The sequence below is a fragment of the Dufourea novaeangliae genome, unplaced genomic scaffold, assembly GCF_001272555.1.
Source record: "Dufourea novaeangliae isolate 0120121106 unplaced genomic scaffold, ASM127255v1 scaffold56, whole genome shotgun sequence".
Classification (NCBI taxonomy): Eukaryota; Metazoa; Arthropoda; class Insecta; order Hymenoptera; family Halictidae; genus Dufourea; species Dufourea novaeangliae.
Window position 1 is genome coordinate 4,375,104 of NW_015373942.1, and position 24,483 is coordinate 4,399,586.

Consider the following 24,483-nt stretch of genomic DNA (forward strand, 5'->3'; position numbering starts at 1 on the left):
CCTCTCAATACCGCTTCACAGCGCGCACACACCCTTCCTTCCCCTCCTTCTCCTTCACCTCACTTTTCCTTCTTTCCCTCTTCCGCGAACCACCCGCGCACTACCCCCACCACACTTCTCTTCCTTTTCTTCCTCTCTCTTCTTTATCCCTGGGTGGCGTTTTCGTTTTTCACGGCCTCTCCTCCTTTTTCCTATTCCAGTCTTCCGTCTCTCAATTACTACACCCGTCGTCCCTCGTCCTCTCTGGGTTCTTCTTCTTATTCCCTCTTGTTTCTTCCTTCTTTTTTTTTCTTCTTCGCTGATCTTCTCTTTTCTATATTGATCTCTTTCTTTCTTCTTTTTACATACGTATTACTTATCCCCTTGTTTGTATATAATATCTATCTTTATTTATTTATTTATTTATTTCTCTCTCTCTCTCTCTCTCTCTCTCTCTCTCTCTCTCTCTCTCTCTCTCTCTACTCTCCGCGAAGACACTCTCAGTTCATTCGACTAACAACGCTGATCACCTGTTTTCTTCAACCTACCCCCTCTCCCTCTCGCGTGATCTCCAGTAACACCTCTAGAAGCGGAAGAAACGGGATTGATTTTGACTAAAGAAGAACGCAGAAACGGGACCCATTAATCGTAACCCTGTATATTATAGATAGATAGATGTATATATATATATGTGTGTGTATATGTATATGATGTACGTTATCTATTCTTTCTTCTTGTCCTTATTCCTCGTCCCGTGTCTCGTCGGGTCACCGGTACACCAGCCTTTCCTGCGGCACGATCTTCTTAAGAATGGGAGAGAGAGAGAGAGTGAGAGAGAGAGAGAGAAAGAAAGTCCTCCGAACCTTCTTTCGTTCAAGGACCTCGAAACAACGTTTTCTTGCTGATTGCACCTCCTCGTGCCGGCGTCCGTGTGTTATCGTTTCTTCTCTCATACGAAAAAAACAAATTTAACTCTTCCTTTTTTCTTTGCTTGTCTTTTTTATTTGGAAAACGAAAAAAAAAATAATGACCGCGATGATATCCTTTCAGTCTTTTCTTTGTTTCTTTTTCACTCTCTCTCTCTCTCCCCTCGTTTTATTACGCGATCCACGGGTCGCGTGCACAACCAGGCACCCGGTCACTCCTCCTAGCTGATCTTGCGCGTCGTTCACTTCTTCCACCGTCCTTTTCGGTGAACTTTCCGTGTGTTTCGTCGGATCCTCCACGCGTACGGGCACAACACACCACCACAACGATAAGAGGTTCCCTCTTTTTCTTCTTTTTCACCTTCTTCTTCCGTATCCCGTCTGTTTCTCCACCGGTGGTTCACTTCCTCTCCCTCCTCTCTCTCTCTCTATCGCTACGAGATGCCGCGACGCCGGCTACCACGGGCCCCTTCTTCTTCTTCTTCTTCTTGCCACACTCCGTGAATTTGTTCCTTTACAAGAGAACGCGATCCCCTCTCACTCGGTCTCGCTGTCAACATCCATCATCCCCGATGCTGAGTGCCTGAAATCAAACGCAGGAGAAAAGTCTTTAGTTTTATCGTCCACGTGGTGTGACAAGTGATGTTTTAAGGTTTAGGGCCGATTGTACCCAAACTTGACAAAAAAAAAAGGTTTTATTTTATTTAAATAACCTTGACGTTAATAAAATGTAAGACTCAATTGACAGAAATAAAAAATTGATGACAATATATGATTCCCACTGCCATACTGCGGATGTTTCTGCAAAATGACATTTTCTAAAGTAATTTATAAAGATAAGAGCAAATATAGGAATTTCTGTCTCCTTTTAAGTATCTTCTTCCGTTCAGAGTAAAATAGAAAACTCATGGCATTTAATAAAAGTTCTGGTTTCTATTGTATTTCACAGAGTATAGGCTGTGATTGCATATAAAATCCGCAGTCCAGGCATCAGTATATGGATACTTTTCTGTTTTACGTATTTCGAAGATAACGTTCGATGCACCTTCGATTGGAACGATCGATTTCTGAATCGCCTCGATGTACGGGAAGCTGTGTTATCTCATGCGCGTGCTTATAATCCAAGACGAACTTGCTACTAAATTTGTTACACGTTCATCCAACTTTAACCCTTACAAGACGGACCCAGAATTACTGGTGACGCGTCCCGGAACCGTGTACACTATCGGGTCTTACATCTTCGAGCCAATATTCCCGCTTTGCATAATTCCCCATGTTCTTTTTCGATGATCTGCTTTTCGCTGTTGTTGCGATTTAACATCAGAACTACCAGAGTTGGATGTACGCCACGTTGAATTGTATAATGTTTTAATATGTGCAATATATAATACAATATAGCTTAGTATAGTATAATATGAAATGTATGATAACTACTGCTACTGGTAGTATCCTAGATGATGGCATTACAAATAAAATATAAGAAACGAAACAATAATACAGACTTAATTGTAAGTAATTCGATTTTCTTTCATTGCTATTATTTTAACATCGCGGAAATTGTTTGCAAATAATGTATAATATACAGAATCAGATATGACTATCGAGTGACGTGATTAGACTGCAGAAATTTCTAAAAATTCCCGATTTTTTTATTATCTCGGTAACATCGGAGTTAAGTCAATATTTATTTCCTTCTTAAAAAGTCTATCGAGCAGCAAAGAAAGCATGAAAGCTTCTCTAATCTTTATCGACGATAAAGTTTCTATTTCTAGGTTCTATTACTAGACACAACACAAAGGCAACATTTCAGATCAATTCTGTTTCACTGAGAAAGACATTCTGTCGAAGTCAATTTCCTTTTATTTTAACAATCACGTAAAAGGGATCGATATATTTTTAAATATACTACAGATCCTATAGCTGCCATTTTATAGACACTGTGTAGAATTCGCTGCAATCAATTCAGTGTAATTTAAGCCTGATCAATTTGCAGCTCGGAAGCGGTCTCATTCGCAGAAGTCAAACTTCGAAGGTTTAAGTAGTATCCTATCAAAGACTTTCCTGAACAGTAACAAAACTCGTATCGTACACTGTTCCCTAACATATAAATAAGCAATATCCTCCTTCAGAGTTTAGCTGGATTTACATGAACGTAGAAAACGTAAAAATGTTTGTGTTACAGGTATCCTAGGTATATCTACCTCTGTGTGACTCAAAAAACATTAACCAGGATCAAATCACTACACCCGAGAATTTTAATTAATTTTAATTTCAATTACATTCCAATTAAATATCACTGAACTACCCCATAAATAATTTTTTAATATTTTCGAAATACTTTCAATTTCTATTAGTTATTCTTTTTTTTTTTTATTTAATTTTTCAATACTCTTATAAATATTCTCACTAGTTTTTACGTAACATCTGAATGTTGAATGCAATGTAAGATCATTACCAATAATTTGTGGACAAGAAGTGTCTAAACAGGTAAGCATACATTTATTATTATTTGAACACAAGGAGGAAATGCAAATACATAATGAGTTCCATGTGAACAATTTTTTATATAAATACAATTAATACTTTTGTAATATGTCTCGTAAGTAAGCTACCCAATAAGTCGACGGTAAACGTGTCGTCTATTATTAGATGCGTCGTTTCCGCATACGTGCACGCAGGATGCGTTACACGTAGTCTTATTCAGTGAAAAGAAAAGTGCAGGAGCCACCGAATAATCTGGTGTTTCGATCACACCCTTAATAACACTTGTAACATCATGAATGGACTCACAGATGTTTAGTGGAAAACTATGGTACGCTACAGTCCAGAGTTGTAATGTGTTGTTTCTTTGACAACCAATGTATCTTACAAGAAGAAAGACTTTTTTTTCATTTTCACGTTAACATTGTTCACTGATACATTGGTAATGATTAATAGAAATTTCGTTTGATTTGTGATAATACAGAAATGGTATCGTAAATGTAACAAGTCATTTCCAATGTTATCATAATGAATGTTTCCTAAAGGAATACGTGTTGTGTGAAGTGTACGTGAAATATAACTGTCTGATCTGTTTCCAAGATTTGGAACAATTAATGAAAAATATTCACTTATTTGTTTAGAATGACAAGTTTCAATTTTATGATACTATATTAGTAGCCCTATGTTTCTTTAAGACTACCCTATAAGAGTTTCCGTACTTTTCGAGCTTGACGTATAATTCTTTGTAGTTGTATTATCAAATTCTAAATTGTAATGATTTAAGACAATTCAGTTCTTCTATATAGACTGTAGATTTTACACTTTTATAACACAAACCATTGTTTAAACTTCAGTTTAGTCAAATATTCCATACAACATAACAAAATTTTAATGACATTTAGAGTCTGATGGAAGCCTTAATATAGTAAACAGTTTTCAGATTGATTCTAGTTACCACAGATTAATGTCTAAAAATCAATATTTGTATAAACATCCACAGTCTAGTTACATAAATTGATAAGCGACAGTTCAAATGACGCATGTATGTGATTTGAAGTTGTATTTCTGAAATACTGAAATATTCAAATTTGATACATTAATGTATAAATTCTGATAACATACTAGTAATGTAATTCAGTTGTAAATATTGAAATCATAAAACAATACAGAAAAACTCAACTAATCATGTGATAGCAAGTTGCATTCATTATAATCAATTACAAAACTTATACAGTTAACTGTTTAATATTCTGTATATACATAAATGTACAATCTGAAGTGAAAGACAGTTGCGAATTATATGCATTTCGATATGTTCAACTCTAATTTATAGCATATAAAAATTGTTTGTTACAGACATATTTATTAACAGTTACTTTGAAACTCATCATATAAATGTTCTGCATTTTATCAATGATACTAAAAATTATAATCACTTATGTTTATGTCAAATAAATAAAACATAAAATGTTAATAATCTAGTTTTAAGAAATCACGAACTTATCTATATATGTTAGTTTATGTATCTTGGAATTAATGTAACATAATTCAAGCATTGTTTTATATTTTTATTTCAATTTAACTTTAAGTTACATTATTTATTAATTATTGTACATTTATAAAATTCTTCATTCTAACAAACTATCATACGATCTTATAAATTCATTTAGTGAAGCAAATAAATTTCACTATTAAATAATGTGCCTATGATTTCTATAATAAATTTAACTACCGGATGAATGTAACACAACAATATTTTGTATAAGCAAAACTTGTTTTTAAGCTTGTTGCATGTAAATTTAATTGAAATTTCATACAAGATATATGCAGTATAATGCCATTAACAATATAATGCAATTCAAAGTCTATTACATGTTCAATCAATTTCATAAAAGTACAGAAGTAAACAGAATACTACTTTCATGCATGCATTAAATCACATTGAAATTAATTTTAGTAGTTACGAGTCAGTTTTAATCCAAACTTATAATTGATTTCATTTATGAATTAAACTTCTTATTGTTCCATTCACTTTTATATACAATATAGATTTGTGGTATATAATATAGATTACAAACTCATTCCATTTGTTAATTGAGCTTTATATCTACAATATAAAACAAAGATCAAGTACAAATATAAATACAGCTACACAAGAACATAGCACACAATACTAACATGATCATTGTGTGTGAAATACAGCTCCATCCAAGTTTTTTTGAATATTCATAAATATGTATCTTTATCAAATTTTAATTTGTATTTTACACGTACAGGTATACTTTCCATATCATAATTTAAATTAATCTGGAAAAGATATTTAACAATAAATAGGTCACATTTTCTGAAGACCAATTGTAATAGTCTTGTCTATTTTGACATTTTTAACATGTGTCTATGTACCAAAATATTGCGTATTTCATATTAAATATTCAAGCTAATATAAAAAATAAAACATATGTAACTATGGGAAATCTTTTTCACGTTATATAAAACCCAATACTTAGTATCCGACCGAAAAATACAAATTTTCAAACGATGACAGATCTAATGCTTAATAAACTGGAACTTTTTTAAAAGTATGTTTAATATGTTTTGTGATATATACTCCTTTAATATATGACCAAGAAGTAAAATAAGAATGCAAAGAAAAACATTTGTTAATGATAACCTGGATAATTGTAACATAGAAATAAATACAATTTACTATGTTTTTTATAAAAATCTTTAACTCAACTAGAACTGTAAGTTCTATACACTTCTAATAAAGTTAATGACATACTAATATAAAAAAAAAATGAACTAATTAAACCTATTACATATGAAACCTAAGTATTAATATACTATACATGTAATTAACATACTATAATATTTTATACCTACAATATGTTAACATCGTTAACATTATTATTGGCAGCAATCAATTTATATTTGCATATTTCATACATCACATAAAGAATCTACTAATAATGTTAAATTGAATATTAATGCAATAACTTTTTATCACATTCACATTACTATTTGTTAATAAAAAGTTAATTGTAATTAATAGAAATTTAAAGAGTTGTATATATTTAAGCGGAACAACATCATACATAAAAAATTTAATAACAGTTTAGAAAAATTAATACACAAGTGTATGTGTATAAATACAAATACAGTTGATAGTACACGTGTTTCAAAAGTTGATCGTTTCATATATAATCTTTAAAAACCATAAGTTCTTTTGATTCAGTTTTATATTTTACAATAAATTTCTGATAATCAATTTTCAATTCAAAAAGGTAATATTTATAATGCATCTAGGAATGTCAAATAAAATTTATGACTTAGAAACGTCACAAAATATTTAAATTTTAATATATTAAATATAAGTTATTTTATAAATAGCTAATCATAATACAAACAATAACATTAGTGATTATTATTTCCTTAAGAGCTAACCTAATATACACAAGGTACAGCAATAAACATATTTGGATGTTTATAGCAACACAATCATTTAAAGTTTATTCAGAAGAATAAATTATTGTTTTGCTCTTTCAATGTTGAAATGACCTTGAATAAGTTTATTGCATTTGATTTTTTTTCAATATCTAATATTGTTTATATAGAAAACACAATTGTATAATAAATAACGATACTTTTTATCACATTTAACAAAAATAATTTTTGCTTAAAGTATTTATAACAAACAAATACCATGTAAAAAATTATTCATTCATTAATACACCTATTTCTAAAAAGTGATTCACACATTTTCTCTCTAATCATTAATACAAAACTAGTAACATAAATAAGTTTAGATTGAATTAAATTCCTCTTTTCCATTATTAACACACACTATTCTATGTAAATAACTAGTACAAAGAGTAAGCAACAGAAAAGAAATAATCCGTAACAATTTTTGAGGTTAAGTACTAACGATAAGTAACCTAACCTAGAAACAGACACATATCGTATGATATATAACGTTCTTAAAATTGCAAGTTTCTAACAACTGAAGAGCCCCAAAATACAAAGATGAGTCAGAAAAATCGATTAACATAAATAAATAAATCCAAGCACGACAGAATGTATGATATATAATATACACTGTATTCAATTCATTTACCTTCTTGATGCCATACGTACGTTTCAGAATGTACACAATAATCCCACGTTTGAAAAACTTAACCTCACGTCTCAAAGAACAAAGATAAACCGAATAATTTTCTTTCGTTCACAAATACGTTTAACTAACAATGATAATTCGGAGTAGAAACGGAAAATACACTTCTTCCGTTTCATCTACTATCCCCCCCTTCACTGTCCTGTTTTCTTTCCTTTCCCTCTCCTTCTCTTTGTCTCGAATAACTGTTTGACCATATTAAATGTATAAAAGCTACATATAAAACTTTCAACTCACCAGGTGTTTGGAAAAGACTAGGTGTTGTACGCGCTCAGCTCCTAACCCCTCTCCTCTCACACACAACACATACATCCAAGTACATACGCTCAACGGTCCAACTCACGCACCCGGGACGTGGCGCCAACGCGCGTTCTCTTTTGGGAACTACTCGTGGTGTTCCCCTTCTCTCGACTCTGTCTACTTGTCTGCCGAGCAGTATTCAAAACGGATCTCACGACAAGCGGACATCTTTCCTCACATTGCGTGAATCAAAGTGTACTTACCGAAGCATAGATCGCTTTAATTATTGTTTTTTCTTGTTCAAACTATTAGTTATTTCATGTTCAAGTTATTGTAGTACTGTTTGTGTTAATTTTAGCATTAAAGTGAATAAATATCGTAAATACGTGTGCTTACAAACGTACAACCACGTGTTGCGTCGGTTTGCCCGGCAAATCTCACCTAAGTTTCAATCACCTTTTCCACTCACTACCGCCACCAGATATTCCTCAGGATCCTCTCAAAACAATTTCTGGTCCTTTGAGCCGAATTTGGTAGTGTTTGGAACAGAAACTCTCCGGAAGATCTTGGTTCCCGTGGGCCGCCATACTGCGATAATCGACGGTTAACGTATTGTGCAGTCTTTTTCACTTTCAACCTAAATCAGTGGTTCGGCCTCTCTCACATTTATTGGGATATTCTAGTACTGTTTCACAGATACAGTACGATCCTCTTGCTGCATTACTGGAAAGGCATGCCGCCTGTTTTGTCATTTAAGAGCTGTCAGCTGAGGAGGAGAACCGACACTCGCTCTGTCTCTGTCACACACAGACTGCTCAGCACTGGTAGCTACCAGCTGTTAAACGACAAAGCAAGTAGCATGCTTTTCTAATAGTGCAATGAGAGGATCGCACTGTATTTTTCGGGCATTCTAGTGAGAAAACAGTACGGCCTCGCTTGCTCTCACGCATACAGTATTGTGCGGGCGTACACTCGAAGGCGTTTCTCTGGTTTTTACACGGACAATAGATTGTGGTTACACAGTGCGGTCTCTGTCGCCTTTTCGCGTCGCAACTCAACGAATCGTGCGGTCTGTCACACCCAATCGGATAATCTCCGTTCACGGGTCCATCCATGAATCGGTAACGTTGGGAAGTGATTCAAGGGCAACATGGCGAACCTCGAATCTAGGATTTCTCTGTAAATGAATCGTTTTACGGTTCATTAAAAATACAGCGGAAGAATCAGTAGAGGACGTATTTCTAACCCTTGCATTTGCAGGTTATAAGGACGGAATTTGAATTCCACGAGAACAACTGGAAGAAATTCCACGCAACGCATGAGATGTTGCATGAGGTCAAATATGACGTATTCCTAAAACTGAATCATATATGCAAAGTGGGATGAACGATCTGTGTTTACATCTCTATGCACAGGCAAAATTGACATTGCTCACACAACGGGACAAATTGAAAAAAGACAATCTGCATGTTGGCTATTAGCTAGCAGATGTTTCCGCGACCATTAACTCCACAACGACTCGCACAATAATCGAAAACACCCGGGGATCAACGCAGAGAAAATGCACTACCTCAAAACCAGTATCAGCATCTCAGGCGAGTCATCTTATCAAGGTCAGCAAAGGAACTAAACTCATTGTTCAACGACGGAAGCACACAGTGCCCTGGAATTGTTGGGTGCATCTCGATTCAACAATTGGGCCTTATCGTTACGCGCCTCATTGTGAAGATGCTAGACCCCAGAACGAGGAAAATTTGAGAAATGCAGCGTGACTCATCAATCGAGCCTTTATCTTTTGACCAGCTCAAGAGTTTCCTCGCAGTCTCTAAAATCTACAGCTCTATAAGTCTCAGACTTCGGTCTCGCCTCAATGTAGCGCAAGCTCACAACCACGGAAGGAAGACCACCCACGTTAATGGGCAGATGTGAGCTCTGTGGTCGAGAGAACTTCATTGTGCCTTGCCCGGAGTTCCGAATAAAAATACCTCAGCAACGGCGGGATACGGTAGAGTCGATGCAACTCTGCTACCGTTGTATAGGAGAGATTCTGTGAATTGCCACAACTTAAAGCGTTACCAGGAGTGCGACAACATGCATCACGCGATACTTCACCTCTCTCCCACTTATCTACAAGTCTACTCACAATCATCAGGGACCAAAATCATGCACCACTCACACGCTCTAGTACTACTCAGCAACCACAGTGGGGGGTTGCTCCGTACCGTATTTCGGGGTCAACTTGGGTGACACCCACTAGGGGCTCAACAACGAGAACTTAATCTTGGTCCACTTCCCTATCGGACCCTCATCCCACTACTACCACGTTTTCTCCTCACTGACTTAATCAAACAACATGTCAATTTGCTCGTTCACCTACTCTCTCTCTCGACTGGTAGTTCTTCTGGCAACTAGTCAAGGTCTGATAAATTCATCGTACGGTTCAGCTATCAAATGCGAATGTTAATCGATCCTGGTTCGGAACCTCACATTCATGTCAGGGAACATTTGGCAATCCCAATCACCGATATCGTATCCATTCGACTTATCAGGTGACAGCGTCGCCTACAATCACGGCACACGTTTTGAAAACGCTCACTATGTAGCTTACATCATTCTCTCGACGCCAGATCTCTGGTGGTCACACTTTCAAAGGCTACCTCTCGTCGATTCAGATTTTCTTACACCCAGTGCGATTGATATCATTCTAGGTGCTGACTCATGTGGGCAATTCATCGAGTCAGAAATCATCAAGGGAGAATCTCACAGGCACTGGTTACTGCCTCGTACAAAGTGGCAGTTGATCATGACCTCCATGAGCTTCTCACGCAATTTTACGGTCGACTCACAACTGCTACGCGTCGGGACGATACATTGTTCGGTTATCTCTTAAGTCACCTGCAAGCCAACTCAGTGACTCTAGACATTCTGCGCACGGTTCGTAATCATTCGTGAGTACCAAGAGCTCTCTCACCGGTTTACTATCTTCCTCATCACAGCATTTTCAAGAAACAGAGCCTCACAACATCAGGTGTATCCGCGAAGGTGCAGATTGACCTCTTGGACATTCTATTCTGGGTACGACGGCATAAATATTTCATCGCAACGGACATCATCAAAATGTTCCGACAAATCAATGTGTGCACTCCAACAATTCGGATCTTCAGCGCACTCTCTAGGTAGATCAACAGCGAAATATCATCCCATATCAACTCACCGCGGTCATGTACGGCACTCATCCAGCCCCATTCTTGAGTGTTCGAATTTACTTGCAACTTGTTCAAGATGAGGGACACAAATGTCTCTTGGCGGTGCCCTCCTCTCACCAACGGAAAATATGTAGACAATATTTACTGCCACGGAATTCGCCATTCGACTCATTTTGGCATATCTCTGCAAGGCTTACTGAATGGTGGTCAAACTTCAATAGGATCTCATATTCTCCGCTACATTCGGCATGGTCGTCACCGGAGCCGTGGGTCAATTGCCCTCATCTTGCATCACACCATCTCGCCCTTTTCTTAATACTGGTGTTGACTACGCAGGCCCAGTCACAATCGAAACATAGCGAGAAGCAAAAACTCACAAAGGATGACTCACAACTTTTGTCTACTTCTCGATTTCTGCGGTACATCTCCAATCCGTTACTCATCGCAGTATTTCAGCGCTTCGCAGGTCGGCGAGATATCTGCAAAACTATGTCCAGCGACTGTGGTATGGACTTCCTCCCGCGCAGCTATCAATCTCAAGAGACAATTTATTTTCAGATCAAAAGAATACAAGGAACTTGTTCAACTCCTGGCCAATAATGATACTGATTAGATCTTCAATCCATCCGCAGCTCCCCATTTTGCTGGAAAATGGGAGGCTGCGGTCAAATCGGTAAAACATCATCTACGGCGAGCCATAAGAAAGACTGTCTTGATGACCTATGTCGAACTTACAATTCTTCCGGTCCAAATCGAGGCAGTTCTCAATTGACGATCTCTGGAGCCCCTATCTGGTGATCCAGAAGACCTCAATGCTCTCACGCCTGGACATTTCCTCATAGGAGAAGCACTTACAACCATTCCGGAACCCATCACTCTCATTGGTAACGGTGTCAAGACTTATCCGTTGGCAAATCTCTAACTGACATTACCCATTAAATCAAATCAAGGAAAATTCTCTAATGCTCTTCACCGATGAATAAATTTCCACCATCAAAATGGCCACTTGCTAGGGTTATCTCCCTCCATCCCGGTTCAAACGGTCTCACTCGGGTGGTAACTGTCATGACAGCAATAACTACCCTGGTTCGGTCCATCTCCAAACTTTCAGTGTTACTATTATCAACGGACAATCATCGTTCGTCAACGCTGTTAGGCGAAAGCGGGCGGAATGTTTGGAAATGACAAGATGTTGCACGCGCTCAGCTCCTAACCCCTCTCCTGTCACACACATGCATCCAAGAACATACGATCAACTGTCCAACTCACGCATCCGGGACGTGGCGCCAGCCTGCGTTCTCTTTTGGGAACTACTCGTGGTGTTCCCCCTCTTTCGGCTCAGCCTACTTGTCCTACCGAACAGTATTCAAAACGGACCCCACAACAAGCGGACATCTTTCCTCGCATCGCGTGAACCAAAGTGTACTTACCAAAGTCTAGCTCAGTTTAGTTATTGTTTTCTCTCGTTCAACGTATTATGTATTTTGTGTTCAACTTTTTGTAGTATTATTTGTGTTAATTTGAATATTAAAGTGAATAAATCTCGTAAATACGTGTGCTACAACGTACAACCACGTGTTGCGCCGGTTCGACCGGCAAATCTTACCTAGATTTCAATCATTTTTTCCTATTCACTACCACCACCAGATATTCCTCAGGATCCTCTCGAAACACCAGGTATTTTCATTGTCACGCGTTTGACCGCGTATTGTCAGACACTTCACAAAAAAGTACAAAGCACAGAACTGTCACTATACGTATTGCCTTTTGAAAATCCTTACACTGTTATTTAAAAAAAAAAGAACTTTCGTAGATGTGAGTTCGACGTATGATTCTCACGCCCCTAAAGTACCGACTGTGTTTCACACGTGGACACTTGGGTCTTTTCGTGAATACGAGCGGTTAAAATGTCGGACTCCCACGCCACCACCTTCAATTACACGTAACGGTTGGCACTATACCGACACTCTGTACCAATGACACTACGCGTACAATACACCACAGCACGACTATTTCAAGTTATCACCGGTACGAGAGTACACTGAACGAACGTGAAATAGTATCCAGTCCACCTAGTCACCTGTTATAATTAAGCAAGTTGACCCTCTTTTCAGTTGAAATTTTATTTACGGATAACCGTCGCTGCGATGCAACACACTTCCGACACATGAGTAAACATTCCTGTCCTTTGTGTGATAATGTTACAACGTGTTCTTTATTCAGCATGAAACACCGGAGATTAAATTGCGCATACATGAGAAACGATGAAAAAATGTCAATGGCCACAATTTGTTTTCTGTCATTCGTTCGTTCGTTTGCTTGATCGTTCACGTACGAACACCGTTGAATCGGGTTTAATCGGGTCAAATCGGCTGAATTCAGGTTATGGCCATTGGGGTGTCGAGCATGCTTTGCATGACGCGGTCCAACGACAGGTATGTATATCACGTGGTTCGTCGCGCGTCCCTTCTCAGTCGCAACGTCACTGATACAGTCCTTTTCTCGAGCGACTTTTGTTCAAAATATCCAACCGCGGGGTCAGTGTTCCGTCGGCGATTTCTCGCTCTGTGTGTATGTGAATAGGCGCTTCAACGTGTCCGATTATTGGTTGCGATCGGGTACGTACACTAGTAGACACGCTGCATATACCGACATCGTGTTCTGGCGCCGTCGGCGCTGCTGCTGCGGACGGAGAAGGCCAGAGTAATAAAACTGGCTAACACCCCCGCGAAAGCGCTGCAATGAACTCGCCCGGTTCGAAGGGTCAAAAGCACCGCGGCAAAATAATAACAGAACGCAGCCGCCGCCGCCGCTATCACCACTGTCGTCGTCGTGCGAGCTGAGGGGTCAGCAGCGTCACCACCGTTACCGACGTCACGAGCGACCTTCTTAAAGCAAGCTGTTGCCGTCGGTACTGTTGTCGCGTTGTTTCTGCTGTTGCCGCCGCCGCCGCGAGAAAAGCGGCGCGACGCCCCGACGCGGCGGATAGTTGTCAAAACAGCACGTCGCGCGTTACTGCTGCTTCTGCCACAGCTGCTGCTGCTGCCGCTGCTGCTGCTACCACTACTACTACTACTACTACTGTTGTTGCTAATACTGTTCCACCTTCTGCTCCTCCTTCTCCTCCTCCTTTTCCTTCTCCTTTTCCGTCTACTGCTGTTGTTGTTGCTATTACTGCTGCTTTTGTTGATGGTTGTTCGCGGTCGCGGGTTTTGGCGGGTTTCCACGAGCGACGAGCGCGCACACCACTGGCACACACCGCGGCCGCCGTGCATTCACCTCGTCCTCACACCTTGCGCCACTGCTCTCGTCGCCGTCACTGTCACTGTCGCCGCCACCGTTTTTAAAGTTATTCCTCGTCCTGTCCGTAATATTGTCCTTTCCCGTTCGGTTTCTGATATGTTTCCTCGCGCGAATTTTGCCGATTCGCACCGCCGTGCACGGCTCCCTTGTAATTTTCGTCGTGCACTGCGGCGAAACCGTGTGTCGCTTCGCCACGTTTCTCTCCGACACGCGTGGAGATTACACACCCTTAAACTAACCTTACCGCCTCCGCGACAACCGATTGCAATTATCGATTCACGAAATAATGCATACAAACTAATCAACGTCTTTTCGCTAGATACGAGATTTGTATCCCCTAATCGCGGAGATACCGCATCACTTTCACGGGCGAACATGGAGCCCGATCCATGCCGAGTGTTTTATGAAACATCCGCAGCTCCGTTTTGCGGCGCTTCTTATATCTGTCGTTCCCCTCTGCCTCTTTATATGTTCTCCTTTTCCATGTGGTCTTCGCCAGCTCGACAGGTTTACCAACTCTCATGTGCAGCGCAAATTAATGCTTTCAACTATATACCATTTCATTGTTATTTAAAAATTAAATAGCTTTAAGTATGACTGTCGTTATCTTCCGAACTAGAATTAATGATTTATCTTCACTATTAACAAAATGCAAATAAGTTTTTTTTCAGTTTTTTCTTTTTTGCTATTTTTGTCTGCCACTTTGTTAATTTTGAAGATAAATCATTAATTCTTGTTCGAACGGTAATGAAAATCATACTAATCAAAAATCCGTTTGGATTTTTTGTTTCAGATAAGTCTAACAGCTGGAATGACCAGCGCCAACGAAGTATCGCACATGCATCTAGATCACCATTTTAAAAACACTAATTTTATAACTTTTATATTTTTTATTTATGTAGAAATGTAGTTTAATAAATAGAAAAAAGTTTTATACCATTTACATTAGTGAATGAACAACTTTTGTTTCAAAATTGAGTGATTTCCATTGTGTTTGTTTCTTAGCGGATGGCCAACGCTTAGTTGTAATCTAAAATGAAACGTAACAATTAATAACAATACTAGTAATAATAAAATAATGCTGATTTCCATACATTTATCCCTAATCTCTAATGTAGGTCTTATGAGTATAAATTAACAGATATTAATTAAATTTACCTCGCATGAGGGTCAAACACGACTGGAAACAGTACAACAATAACTACGAATACTTAAGCTACCTTCATATGCTGCAGTACAAAGGCGGATTTGCAACGCCGTAAAATTTTATAGAGGTATCTGATTAGCTGTGCACCTGACTAGGGTTTTTCATTCTAAACTCACTAACATTTGTATATAATAAATACACATAAATGATAAATTATTGCTTTAATATACTTTACTTAAAAAAGTCGCAAATATTTTTACTATGTGATACGAAGAAAATTGCAAATTCATATTTAAATTTGTAAGGATTAGGGTGCTTATGCTTATGATACCTAATGATACCTATTTAATTTGAATAACAGCGGGTACATTTTATATGCGTGCATATAAGTATACTAGGTATTAATGCATACGAACAGGAACATTTGTTTTCAATCGGACTACCTTAATACCGGTAATTGCTAGTCTTGTCTATTGTTTTCGAATACCGTTTAAGAACTTAAATACTGTTGTAATAATATTATAATTACAATTTTATATTTGGAGACTTAGCATTGATAATGGATGATTCTACTTTAGAAAGTGTAAAAGAAGTCTTTGGTACAGATTTTCAACAGTATGTACTCATTTTGGTTGTAGTTGTCTCTGTTATATTTTTTTATCTTCCAGTTTAATAAACGTTGTCTTTTACTTTTTAATTAGATACTGCAAACGTCATAAAATAACATTGAAAAAAGATAAATGTGGCACTTTTATGGTACCTAATGTTAACATTCTAACAGAGTGTATAGATATTCTTGATAGATCTAAATTCAAAATAAATGATCGACTGATGAAAATACAGAAGCCTAAAGCATCTCTAAATTCTGGGGACAATAAGAAACAACATTTTAAAAGTATTATAATTTTAAGATTCGATACTACTTGTTTTTTCATACAATTTTGATTATTACCATGAAAATTGCAACTTTAGTTTATGTTATTGAATTTTCTCAAATCTGGAGATATTGAAAAAGTTCATATATAAAAATATTCATTTTAGGATTACCTAAAGATGGCAAAAATAATAACAGAAAGAAGCAAAATTTTTATGAAAAAACCAGAGATATTTCCCCCAATTTATTTCTTACTAATTTACCATTACAAATTTATGTATATGACACATCATCCATTTTACCCAGTCACACAATTCACACAGTTTCAACAGATTATATTTTAAACACAGCAAAAACTGGAAATGAAATATATGAATTTATTGTGAAGGACACAATGAAGGATGTGGTTATTGTTAATTTTGAAACTTCTATTTCATTTATATCTTCTCTTTTAAAACAGTTTCAGACAAGGCATAAGAGATTTCATTACAGTAGTGTTTTACAACATTTAACTCAGGAACATGAATCTAATAAGGAATTAAAATGCAAATATGAAGTTTCTAGGAAGCAATTATACTCATTTTTTGATCTTATATTTTCAAAAGTAGTTCCTCTGGCTATATTTGGAAAATTAAGAAACCTTAAGAAAATAAAAAAAGCCATGCATCAACTTTTAAATATACCACGTTTTAAATCTTTAAATTTGATGCTACTTATTGAAAAACTAGATGTATGTAATCATTGACTGAGGCTATTATTAGTATTAGTCTATTAGTAGTGAAATTTAATTGATTTATATATTCTAGATTTCTAGCATTACATGGTTAAAGAGCATCCAATCTCTAGAGACACAATGGCTTGTCTTAGCAAAATTAGTAAAGTGGTTTTTTACTGGATATCTTCTAAAAGTATTACGTATTCAGTTTCATATAACATCACTTTCTGCAGCCAATAATGAAAGATTATATATTGCTCGTTCAAATTGGAGTTTCATTCAAAAAAAATTTATTAAGAAGAAGATATCATCAAACACCTTACAACCTGAAATCGAATGTACTGAATGGAATCCACCAATAGGGATCTATAAATTACGTCCCAAACATTCTAGTGTACGTCCAATATTTCTGTCAGAGTGAGTAAAATAATTTTTGTTGTAACTTATTCAAAAAAAGTGTCTATTAAATTTTCTTCTGTCATTTGTTACTTATTAGGTATCAAGAGAATGATAAAAACGATTTAAATACAGTTTTTAAGTTTTTAAGGCAATTACATATTACAGAGTATGGATTAACTAATTTTCAAGAAAAATGGAAATCAATTATTCAATGCAAACGTAAATCAAAGACTGAAAAGATGTATATTGTATCTTGTGATGTAATAGATGCTTTTGGTTCTATAATACAGAGTATAACTTCTTTTAATATAAAATATTTTATGTATAATGCAATTCAATAAATTGTATTGTACTAATGCTAGTTACAATAAAATTTATTGTGTCATATTCATGAATATATATGTCAAAATTTTTATTCCACATTCAGGTCAGTTATATGATATTATAAAGTCACTCTGTAAAAAAATTCCTGAAGTTCTAATACTCAGTTCCTATGCAGTTAAATGTGAAAGGAACAAGACTGATAATACTTTGTGTTACAAAAAGTACTTTTCTAATGCCAATTTACAATTACCCTTGCCATTTGGAACTTTGTATGCATGTACAAGTAAAGGCAATTCTCAATGCGTACGAAAAAGCTGGTTACTAGAAAAGATTTGGAAATATATCTTTTATCAAAGGGTATATAATCTAAATTGACACTAATCTAAATTGATAGTTTTAACTACTTAAATATTTAGATCACTGAGAATACATACATTTCTCTTGAAACGTTAATATTTTAATTGGTAGGTGAAAATACGTAAGAAGATTTACATTATAGGTAAAGGAATAGTTCAAGGGACAATGTTGTCACCTATTTTATCAGACATTTATTATAATTTTGTATTACAAAAAGAAATGTCTTCATTTCTAAACTGTGGTGAAATTATAAGATATATGGATGATATTTTATATGTTACTGCTAATGAAATTCTTGCAAAAGAGTAAGATATGACACTTTTTGTAATTTATACATACGAAATTCATAAAAATTTTGTGTAAATGATATTAATTTATACATTTTGTACAATAGGTTCTTAGAGCTGATAAAGAAAGGTATTCCACAATATAACTGTTATTTTAAAGAATTAAAAACACAAAGCAATATTGTTGATATTTCAAGTCCAGCTGTACACAGTATTACTTATATTGGTTACAAAATCAATTGTGATACATTAGAAGTTGAGCCTAAACATGCAGATACAAATATACGTTATTTAATATCATTTTCTTCAAAAAATGATTTAACTCCTCTAGAGTATGTAAATCTTTAATAAATGTTTAATACATTATTCCATATCAATTTTAAAATCACAATTTTTTTAGACTTTTAAAAAAGCGGCTACATAATGTGGCTTGTCTGAAATTATCAAAAGTTGTCTTAGACAACGAAATTAATTCTGAAATGACTATGATGAAAATATTAAAACAGACGTGTTTAATACAAGCAAAACGTGCAAAAGTGTTAGTAAAAGAATTATTTAATGATGTTGAACTGAATTCTCAAGACATATTTAAAGTCTTAAAAAACAGTAACAAGAAAATTGCAAGACATGTTATAAAAATTTTATTAACATGTAAGGTTTTATGCATTCACAATTTATTCATTATTCTATAGTATAACAATATATAAAACAATTATCGTATTATGTATTTATTTCAGTCGAAGAAAACATGAGCGGAAAAGATATTCGTGAATGGAATAAGAAAATTCTTCGTGTTTTATGGATATCCTACAAAAAGATTTTTAAGAAAGATAAATTTTGGAAAAATATTTTATAAAAGTTTATATACAATAAATAATGTTAATTATGGAGTTGCAGATATCTACTTGTCTTAACTTTCTTTCATACAATAAATACCAATTGAGTGAAATTATATGAATTTACAAAAAAAAAAGAACAAAACCATGTGACTAACTGGTGACTTCACAGAGGTCCTCACGAGCAAACTCTGCTTCCGGTAGAGGAAAAAGTGATGTAAAGGAAAGACCTCCTACCACTTGATCTTGGAGTTATTGAAACTTATGCGAAATTAACATTTGATTTAACATTTATTTCAGTATTTGAAATAAATTTACCAAGTAGTAGGAGGCCCTAACCCCTACATTGCTTTTTCCCCTAGTCGAAGTCGAGTTTGCTCGTCGGTGAACAATGATTCCTCGATGAATGCGGCACGAACAACGGCGTTATTACCACCACTGGGGGTTTCCCTTCTGGAACCAATCGAAAAAGAGTAAACAGAAATTAAGCAAAGGCTTGGTTTCATGGAAAAAAACAAATTGATGTGGGCTCTTTCAGCCTTGCCACGAATGCTCCGAAGCGGACCCAAGTTCGTCGCACTTATCGAGAAATTACTGTAGTTAGGAACACAAAAAGATATTCATACCAGTTCCTAAACGCAAACTAGAACTTATCACATTTATAGGTTTGGTCACCGACGAGGTATACTTCAATATACTTCGTCTGTGGTTTGGCATAAGGCGGATGATATATGCACACATATACACAATTAAATAATCAAGTTGTAAATTTGAAAAAAAAAATTCAAGGAAGAACAATCGGTTCTCAATTTTTAGAATCCGAAATCGATTCGTAGAAAAATCAAGCAACAGAGAATCGATTCAAAAGATCGACCTTTTAACTAAAAGAATCGAATCGGAATCAAACATTGATCGAACATCCCTATATGCAAGCACTAAGTACTTACGCTTGAAAAATATCCAGTCCGAAAACGGAACGGAATAATAAACACATACAAAAGGTATCTGTGTGATTATCCCCCATCGAGTGATCCCTACAATAGTGGCTTATAGTGACGGCGCGAGCTGCAAAGTATTGGACAGCCGATATTGTTGCATATGCATATGTACATATGTACCATACGTCCTATACACAGAGCATACACATTACTACCATATACTACTTTCCTAGCATGCGGTAACGTGCACATATAGTACCGTATTACGTTCACCACTTATGTATAAATACGTAGAAATTGAAAGTAACGTGAAGAAGCGTAGGTTAAAGTGTTATAATATAATCTTTCATTTCTTGGTTAAAAGAGCATACATAAAATTTTTATTATGTTCCGTTTGATTTACTCTAATGTTTAGTTCGAAGGTTCGTTATAAATATGTACAATTGCTTTCATGATAAATTATTTTAAATTAACGTTTGATCATTTTGAAAAATCAAATTTAAAATAAGACTGTTTACAGGTTGAAAAGCACATTAAATTAAAATACATACAATGTTTATCATATTGTCCTATGCTGCAGAAGAATTTATGGACATAAGCAAGTAACTTATGCTAAATGTACTTCCTTAAGTATATTGTTCATTGTACATGAACAGTAATTTATTAAAAAGAAATGGTAAACAGTAAGATGTTTTTATTGTGGATAATAGTAGCAGAAGTAAGAATGTTTTAGAATTAACAATAAATGACTATGAATATTTTTAACAGTATTGAACTTTATACATTACATGATATTTATTTTAAAGCATAAGAGACAGCAAAAGGAAACATTCATTTTTATAAGCAATGTTTATCTGTTTTGCAAAAGAAATGAACTCTTTATGAAATATATACAAACTTATTGTACAAATATTGTACAAACTCATGATAATAGAAGGGGGAAATTTTTATATTCTCCTGTGACTTTTGTTGATAAACAATATCAAGAAGAAGAAGAAGAAATTAAATAGAATATTCATAAATTAACTTTGAAGAATATCACAAAAGTTCTGAGACATAGTTGATAATGTCAAAACAGTGTGATGTGTGTTCAATGACCTTCCAAGATGAGTATGCCTTGCAAGGTCACCTTGGAGGTAAAAAACACTTGAAAAGAGTGGAACAATCAGAGGTGATAAAAAGATCAATTTTTGTATCACCATTACCAAAATTTATTTCTGCGTGTGATCTTATTGACTTTTTTCAAAAGTATGGTCCAATCAAATGGCATAAATTTAGTAACAATTATCTCATTATTGAATTTGCAAATAGGTAAACAAATTTTTGTTACAAACATTTATTAATAATATATAGTTTATTTTTGAATTTATTCTGTGCTTACAATTATAATCAAACATTTGGTGTCATAGGAATTCTACAGAAGCTGTATTAAGGAAACCTGTTTGGATAAATAATGTAAAGCTAAACGTAAACAGAAGAATATTACACACACGTAAGTACTATTACATAAGATGTGTAATAGACAGTTAACAAATTTGGTACTTTACATATACTGTAATATTTATTTCAATACTGCTACTTGTTTGGAAGTCTGGACAATTATTGTGGAAAAATATCAGGTCATGTGAGATTAATTTAACAAACATAAGATTTACAATATACTTATTTTCTTTCGCTTACTTAGATTTCCTTTCAAATAACAAGAATGAAATAATTTATTATTAGATTTCATTTTCATCAAGAGTATCTATTCAATATCTTAAAAACGTTATTATAAATATGCAACAAGCATAAAGGTTTTTACTTTTATTTTCGCTTGAATAATTCTCAATTGTTCTTAGCTGCCAAACACTTTTAGTAAATAAATGAAGCATATGATACGAGTTCTATTTTTGATAAAATACCAATGAATCTGAACAAGAGTTGTAGAATTGAGAATATAGAAAAGTAATTATAACAGTGTTTGAAGCCATGCACTCTGGGAATAAGTACTACAGTTAGTTGCTTTATAACGAATCTCTTTAAAATTATAATAATTTCTTTTTTTAAGATATAAAAAAGCCAAAATCAATAAAGCAAAATAGTCCAATCGAAAATGCAGGCCTAATAAGTTATAATAATATAAAGCATATATTTGAAAAAAATACTATATTTGATAATCAATTAGTAAGATTTTTAAATGCAATTAAACTTACTGATGCTGAAATTGAAATGCGATACGATTCTGTTTGTACTCAGTTGGATAAGATATTTGAGGTAGTATTTCCCAACTGTAAAACATATAAATTTGGATCTACACAAACTGGACTGGGCTTTAAAGAATGTGATTTAGACATATATATGGACATTGGTAAATTTCAAAGTTTTGTTTTCAAATCCTTTTTAAGTGCATTACAATATTAAAGTTTGGTAATTCACACAATAACACATTTTTATTTCAGGCGAGCCAATATCTGAAAGTACAAATGCATCGGCAGATACGTGGACTATGCAGAAGATTTTTAGGGAAGTGAAAAAAATTATGTTCCGACAGAATTGCGTTTTTTCTAACATAGTAATGATTCCAAGAGCTAAAACACCGATTATAAAATTTTGTTACATCCGATCGAATGTCTCTTGTGACATATCATTTAAAAACAGTTTAGGTATATATAAAACTCATCTGATAAAATACTGCATGTCTCTTGATAGTAGAGTAGGGCCATTAATGATACTTATCAAGTATTGGGCAAGAAACTTCAAAATATCTTGCACTGGAAAACTGTCAAATTATGGCCTTGTTTCGTTAATCATTTTTTATCTTCAGCAGCCATCAGTAAAAATTATTCCTCCCTTGTTAGAATTTCAAAAAGATTGTCAACCACAAATTATAAACGGCTGGCAAGTTAATTTCAATGAAAATATAGAATTTCCACCTGTTACAAATAAGAGTAGCATTCCACAACTTCTTCACGGTTTCTTCTTTTTCTATGCATCCTTTGAATATAAGTGTCATATAATTTGCCCATTAGATGCAAAGATATATACAGAATCAGAATTTAAAAATGTGGAAAACCTACCACGATACATGGATAGGTACAAAACATACGTAAAAGAGGATGAGAATTTTAAATTCAAACAGAATACAGCCATATGTCTCCAAGATCCCATAGAACTTAATCATAATGTTACAGCAAGTATACAGTCTTCTACATTGAACACTTTTGTACAGTACTGTACAATTGGTGCTGAAATCTGTACGGAGACCAGTAAAAACGATTATAAGGATTTATTAAAACTTCTTTTTAGTACAGTAATAAAAAAGAAAGTTACTGGGAGCACGTTTAAAGTGAAAATTTCTGCAAGTCAGTTTAAGTACAATAAAGAAACGAATAATGCGGAAACCCGTACAGATGGTACAAAAGAATTGAAGCATACAGAAAATGATTGGTGTTTCACGGTTTTCAATTTAGTGCAAAATATTTTTGAAAAAGTTTTCAAAATAAAAGTAGAAGTTCTACCTGGTAATGTAGAAGCAAAACAACAGAAACTTGAAACATCATCAAATGTGCACACAGAGAAGTACCAAAAAGTTACACTTCATTGTACTGGTTCTCATTGTGTATGGCGTAATAGGAAAATTAACAATGTTGTTTTGGACCCTAGCCTGAATTGCTTGGAAAAAGAAGCTCTTTTTTCCGAAAAAACGATAGAAAACTCTGAAAAGGAACAATCAACAAATAGAATAAATTTGGATTTTACATGCACATTTGAAAAACAAGCACATCCTTTATCAGTTACCTTAACTGTAAATAATAAAAAATCTGACGATCATATTTTCAAGGAGTTTGCATATTTTGCGAAACGTAAGTTACTCGAGATAATAAAACAAACATTGACGTACATGCAACAATACAACAAATGTTACTAAAATGTTTATGTATATGTGTGAACATATAAGTGCATAATTACGGACCAAAGATATTGTGTAACTTTCGGAAGTTATTGCAAATTATATCTGTGACCGTGATAGGATGCATGTTTTTTTTTAAAATGTTACGATTGATCTCACATGAATTCTAATTTATCTTCATTCCCTTATCTTTTTGTGACTGTCTATACTGAAATGGAAATAAAATTCCTGATACAGTTATTCTACACACTTTTTATTCTGTTATATTTTTAGTGTTATAGTATTCCTAATATAGTAGTAACATTATGTTTATATAACGTATAAAAGTTATAATAAAATGTTTTTAATATAACTGTTTTAAGATAGATATTAATCTTTTTATACATAATTAATAGATGTAATTCACTG

General features: G+C 34.8%; 2 protein-coding genes and 1 pseudogene across 2 annotated transcripts; 2 read left to right on the forward strand and 1 right to left on the reverse strand.

Annotated features, from left to right (window-relative positions):
- Positions 1 to 419: 419 nt before the first annotated feature.
- Positions 420 to 14,647, reverse strand: LOC107185906 (annotated as a pseudogene).
- A 1,365-nt stretch (positions 14,648 to 16,012) lies between these two features.
- Positions 16,013 to 19,244, forward strand: LOC107185754 (telomerase reverse transcriptase-like; the record flags this gene model as incomplete). The annotated part of the gene is made up of 10 exons (XM_015573510.1): positions 16,013 to 16,068; positions 16,155 to 16,348; positions 16,495 to 17,057; positions 17,134 to 17,459; positions 17,539 to 17,732; positions 17,869 to 18,122; positions 18,234 to 18,427; positions 18,517 to 18,741; positions 18,810 to 19,060; positions 19,147 to 19,244. Coding segments are annotated over exons 1-10 (2,355 nt in total), but the record flags the coding sequence as incomplete, so codon positions are not given.
- A 2,005-nt stretch (positions 19,245 to 21,249) lies between these two features.
- LOC107185784 (speckle targeted PIP5K1A-regulated poly(A) polymerase-like) lies at positions 21,250 to 24,132 on the forward strand. Its single transcript, XM_015573542.1, has 4 exons — positions 21,250 to 21,494; positions 21,593 to 21,675; positions 22,234 to 22,533; positions 22,625 to 24,132. The coding sequence occupies exons 1-4, from the start codon at positions 21,250 to 21,252 to the stop codon at positions 24,091 to 24,093; spliced, it is 2,097 nt and encodes a 698-aa protein (XP_015429028.1). The 3' UTR covers positions 24,094 to 24,132.
- Positions 24,133 to 24,483: the final 351 nt, after the last annotated feature.

Excerpts from the sequence above, each read along its gene's own strand:
- LOC107185784 (XM_015573542.1), top strand. The coding sequence starts at position 21,250 with ATGTCAAAACAGTGTGATGTGTGTTCAATGACCTTCCAAGATGAGTAT. Across the intron at positions 21,676-22,233 it reads CAGAAGAATATTACACACAC|ATATAAAAAAGCCAAAATCA; the intron begins GTAAGTACTATT and ends TCTTTTTTTAAG. Across the intron at positions 22,534-22,624 it reads AGACATATATATGGACATTG|GCGAGCCAATATCTGAAAGT; the intron begins GTAAATTTCAAA and ends TTTTTATTTCAG.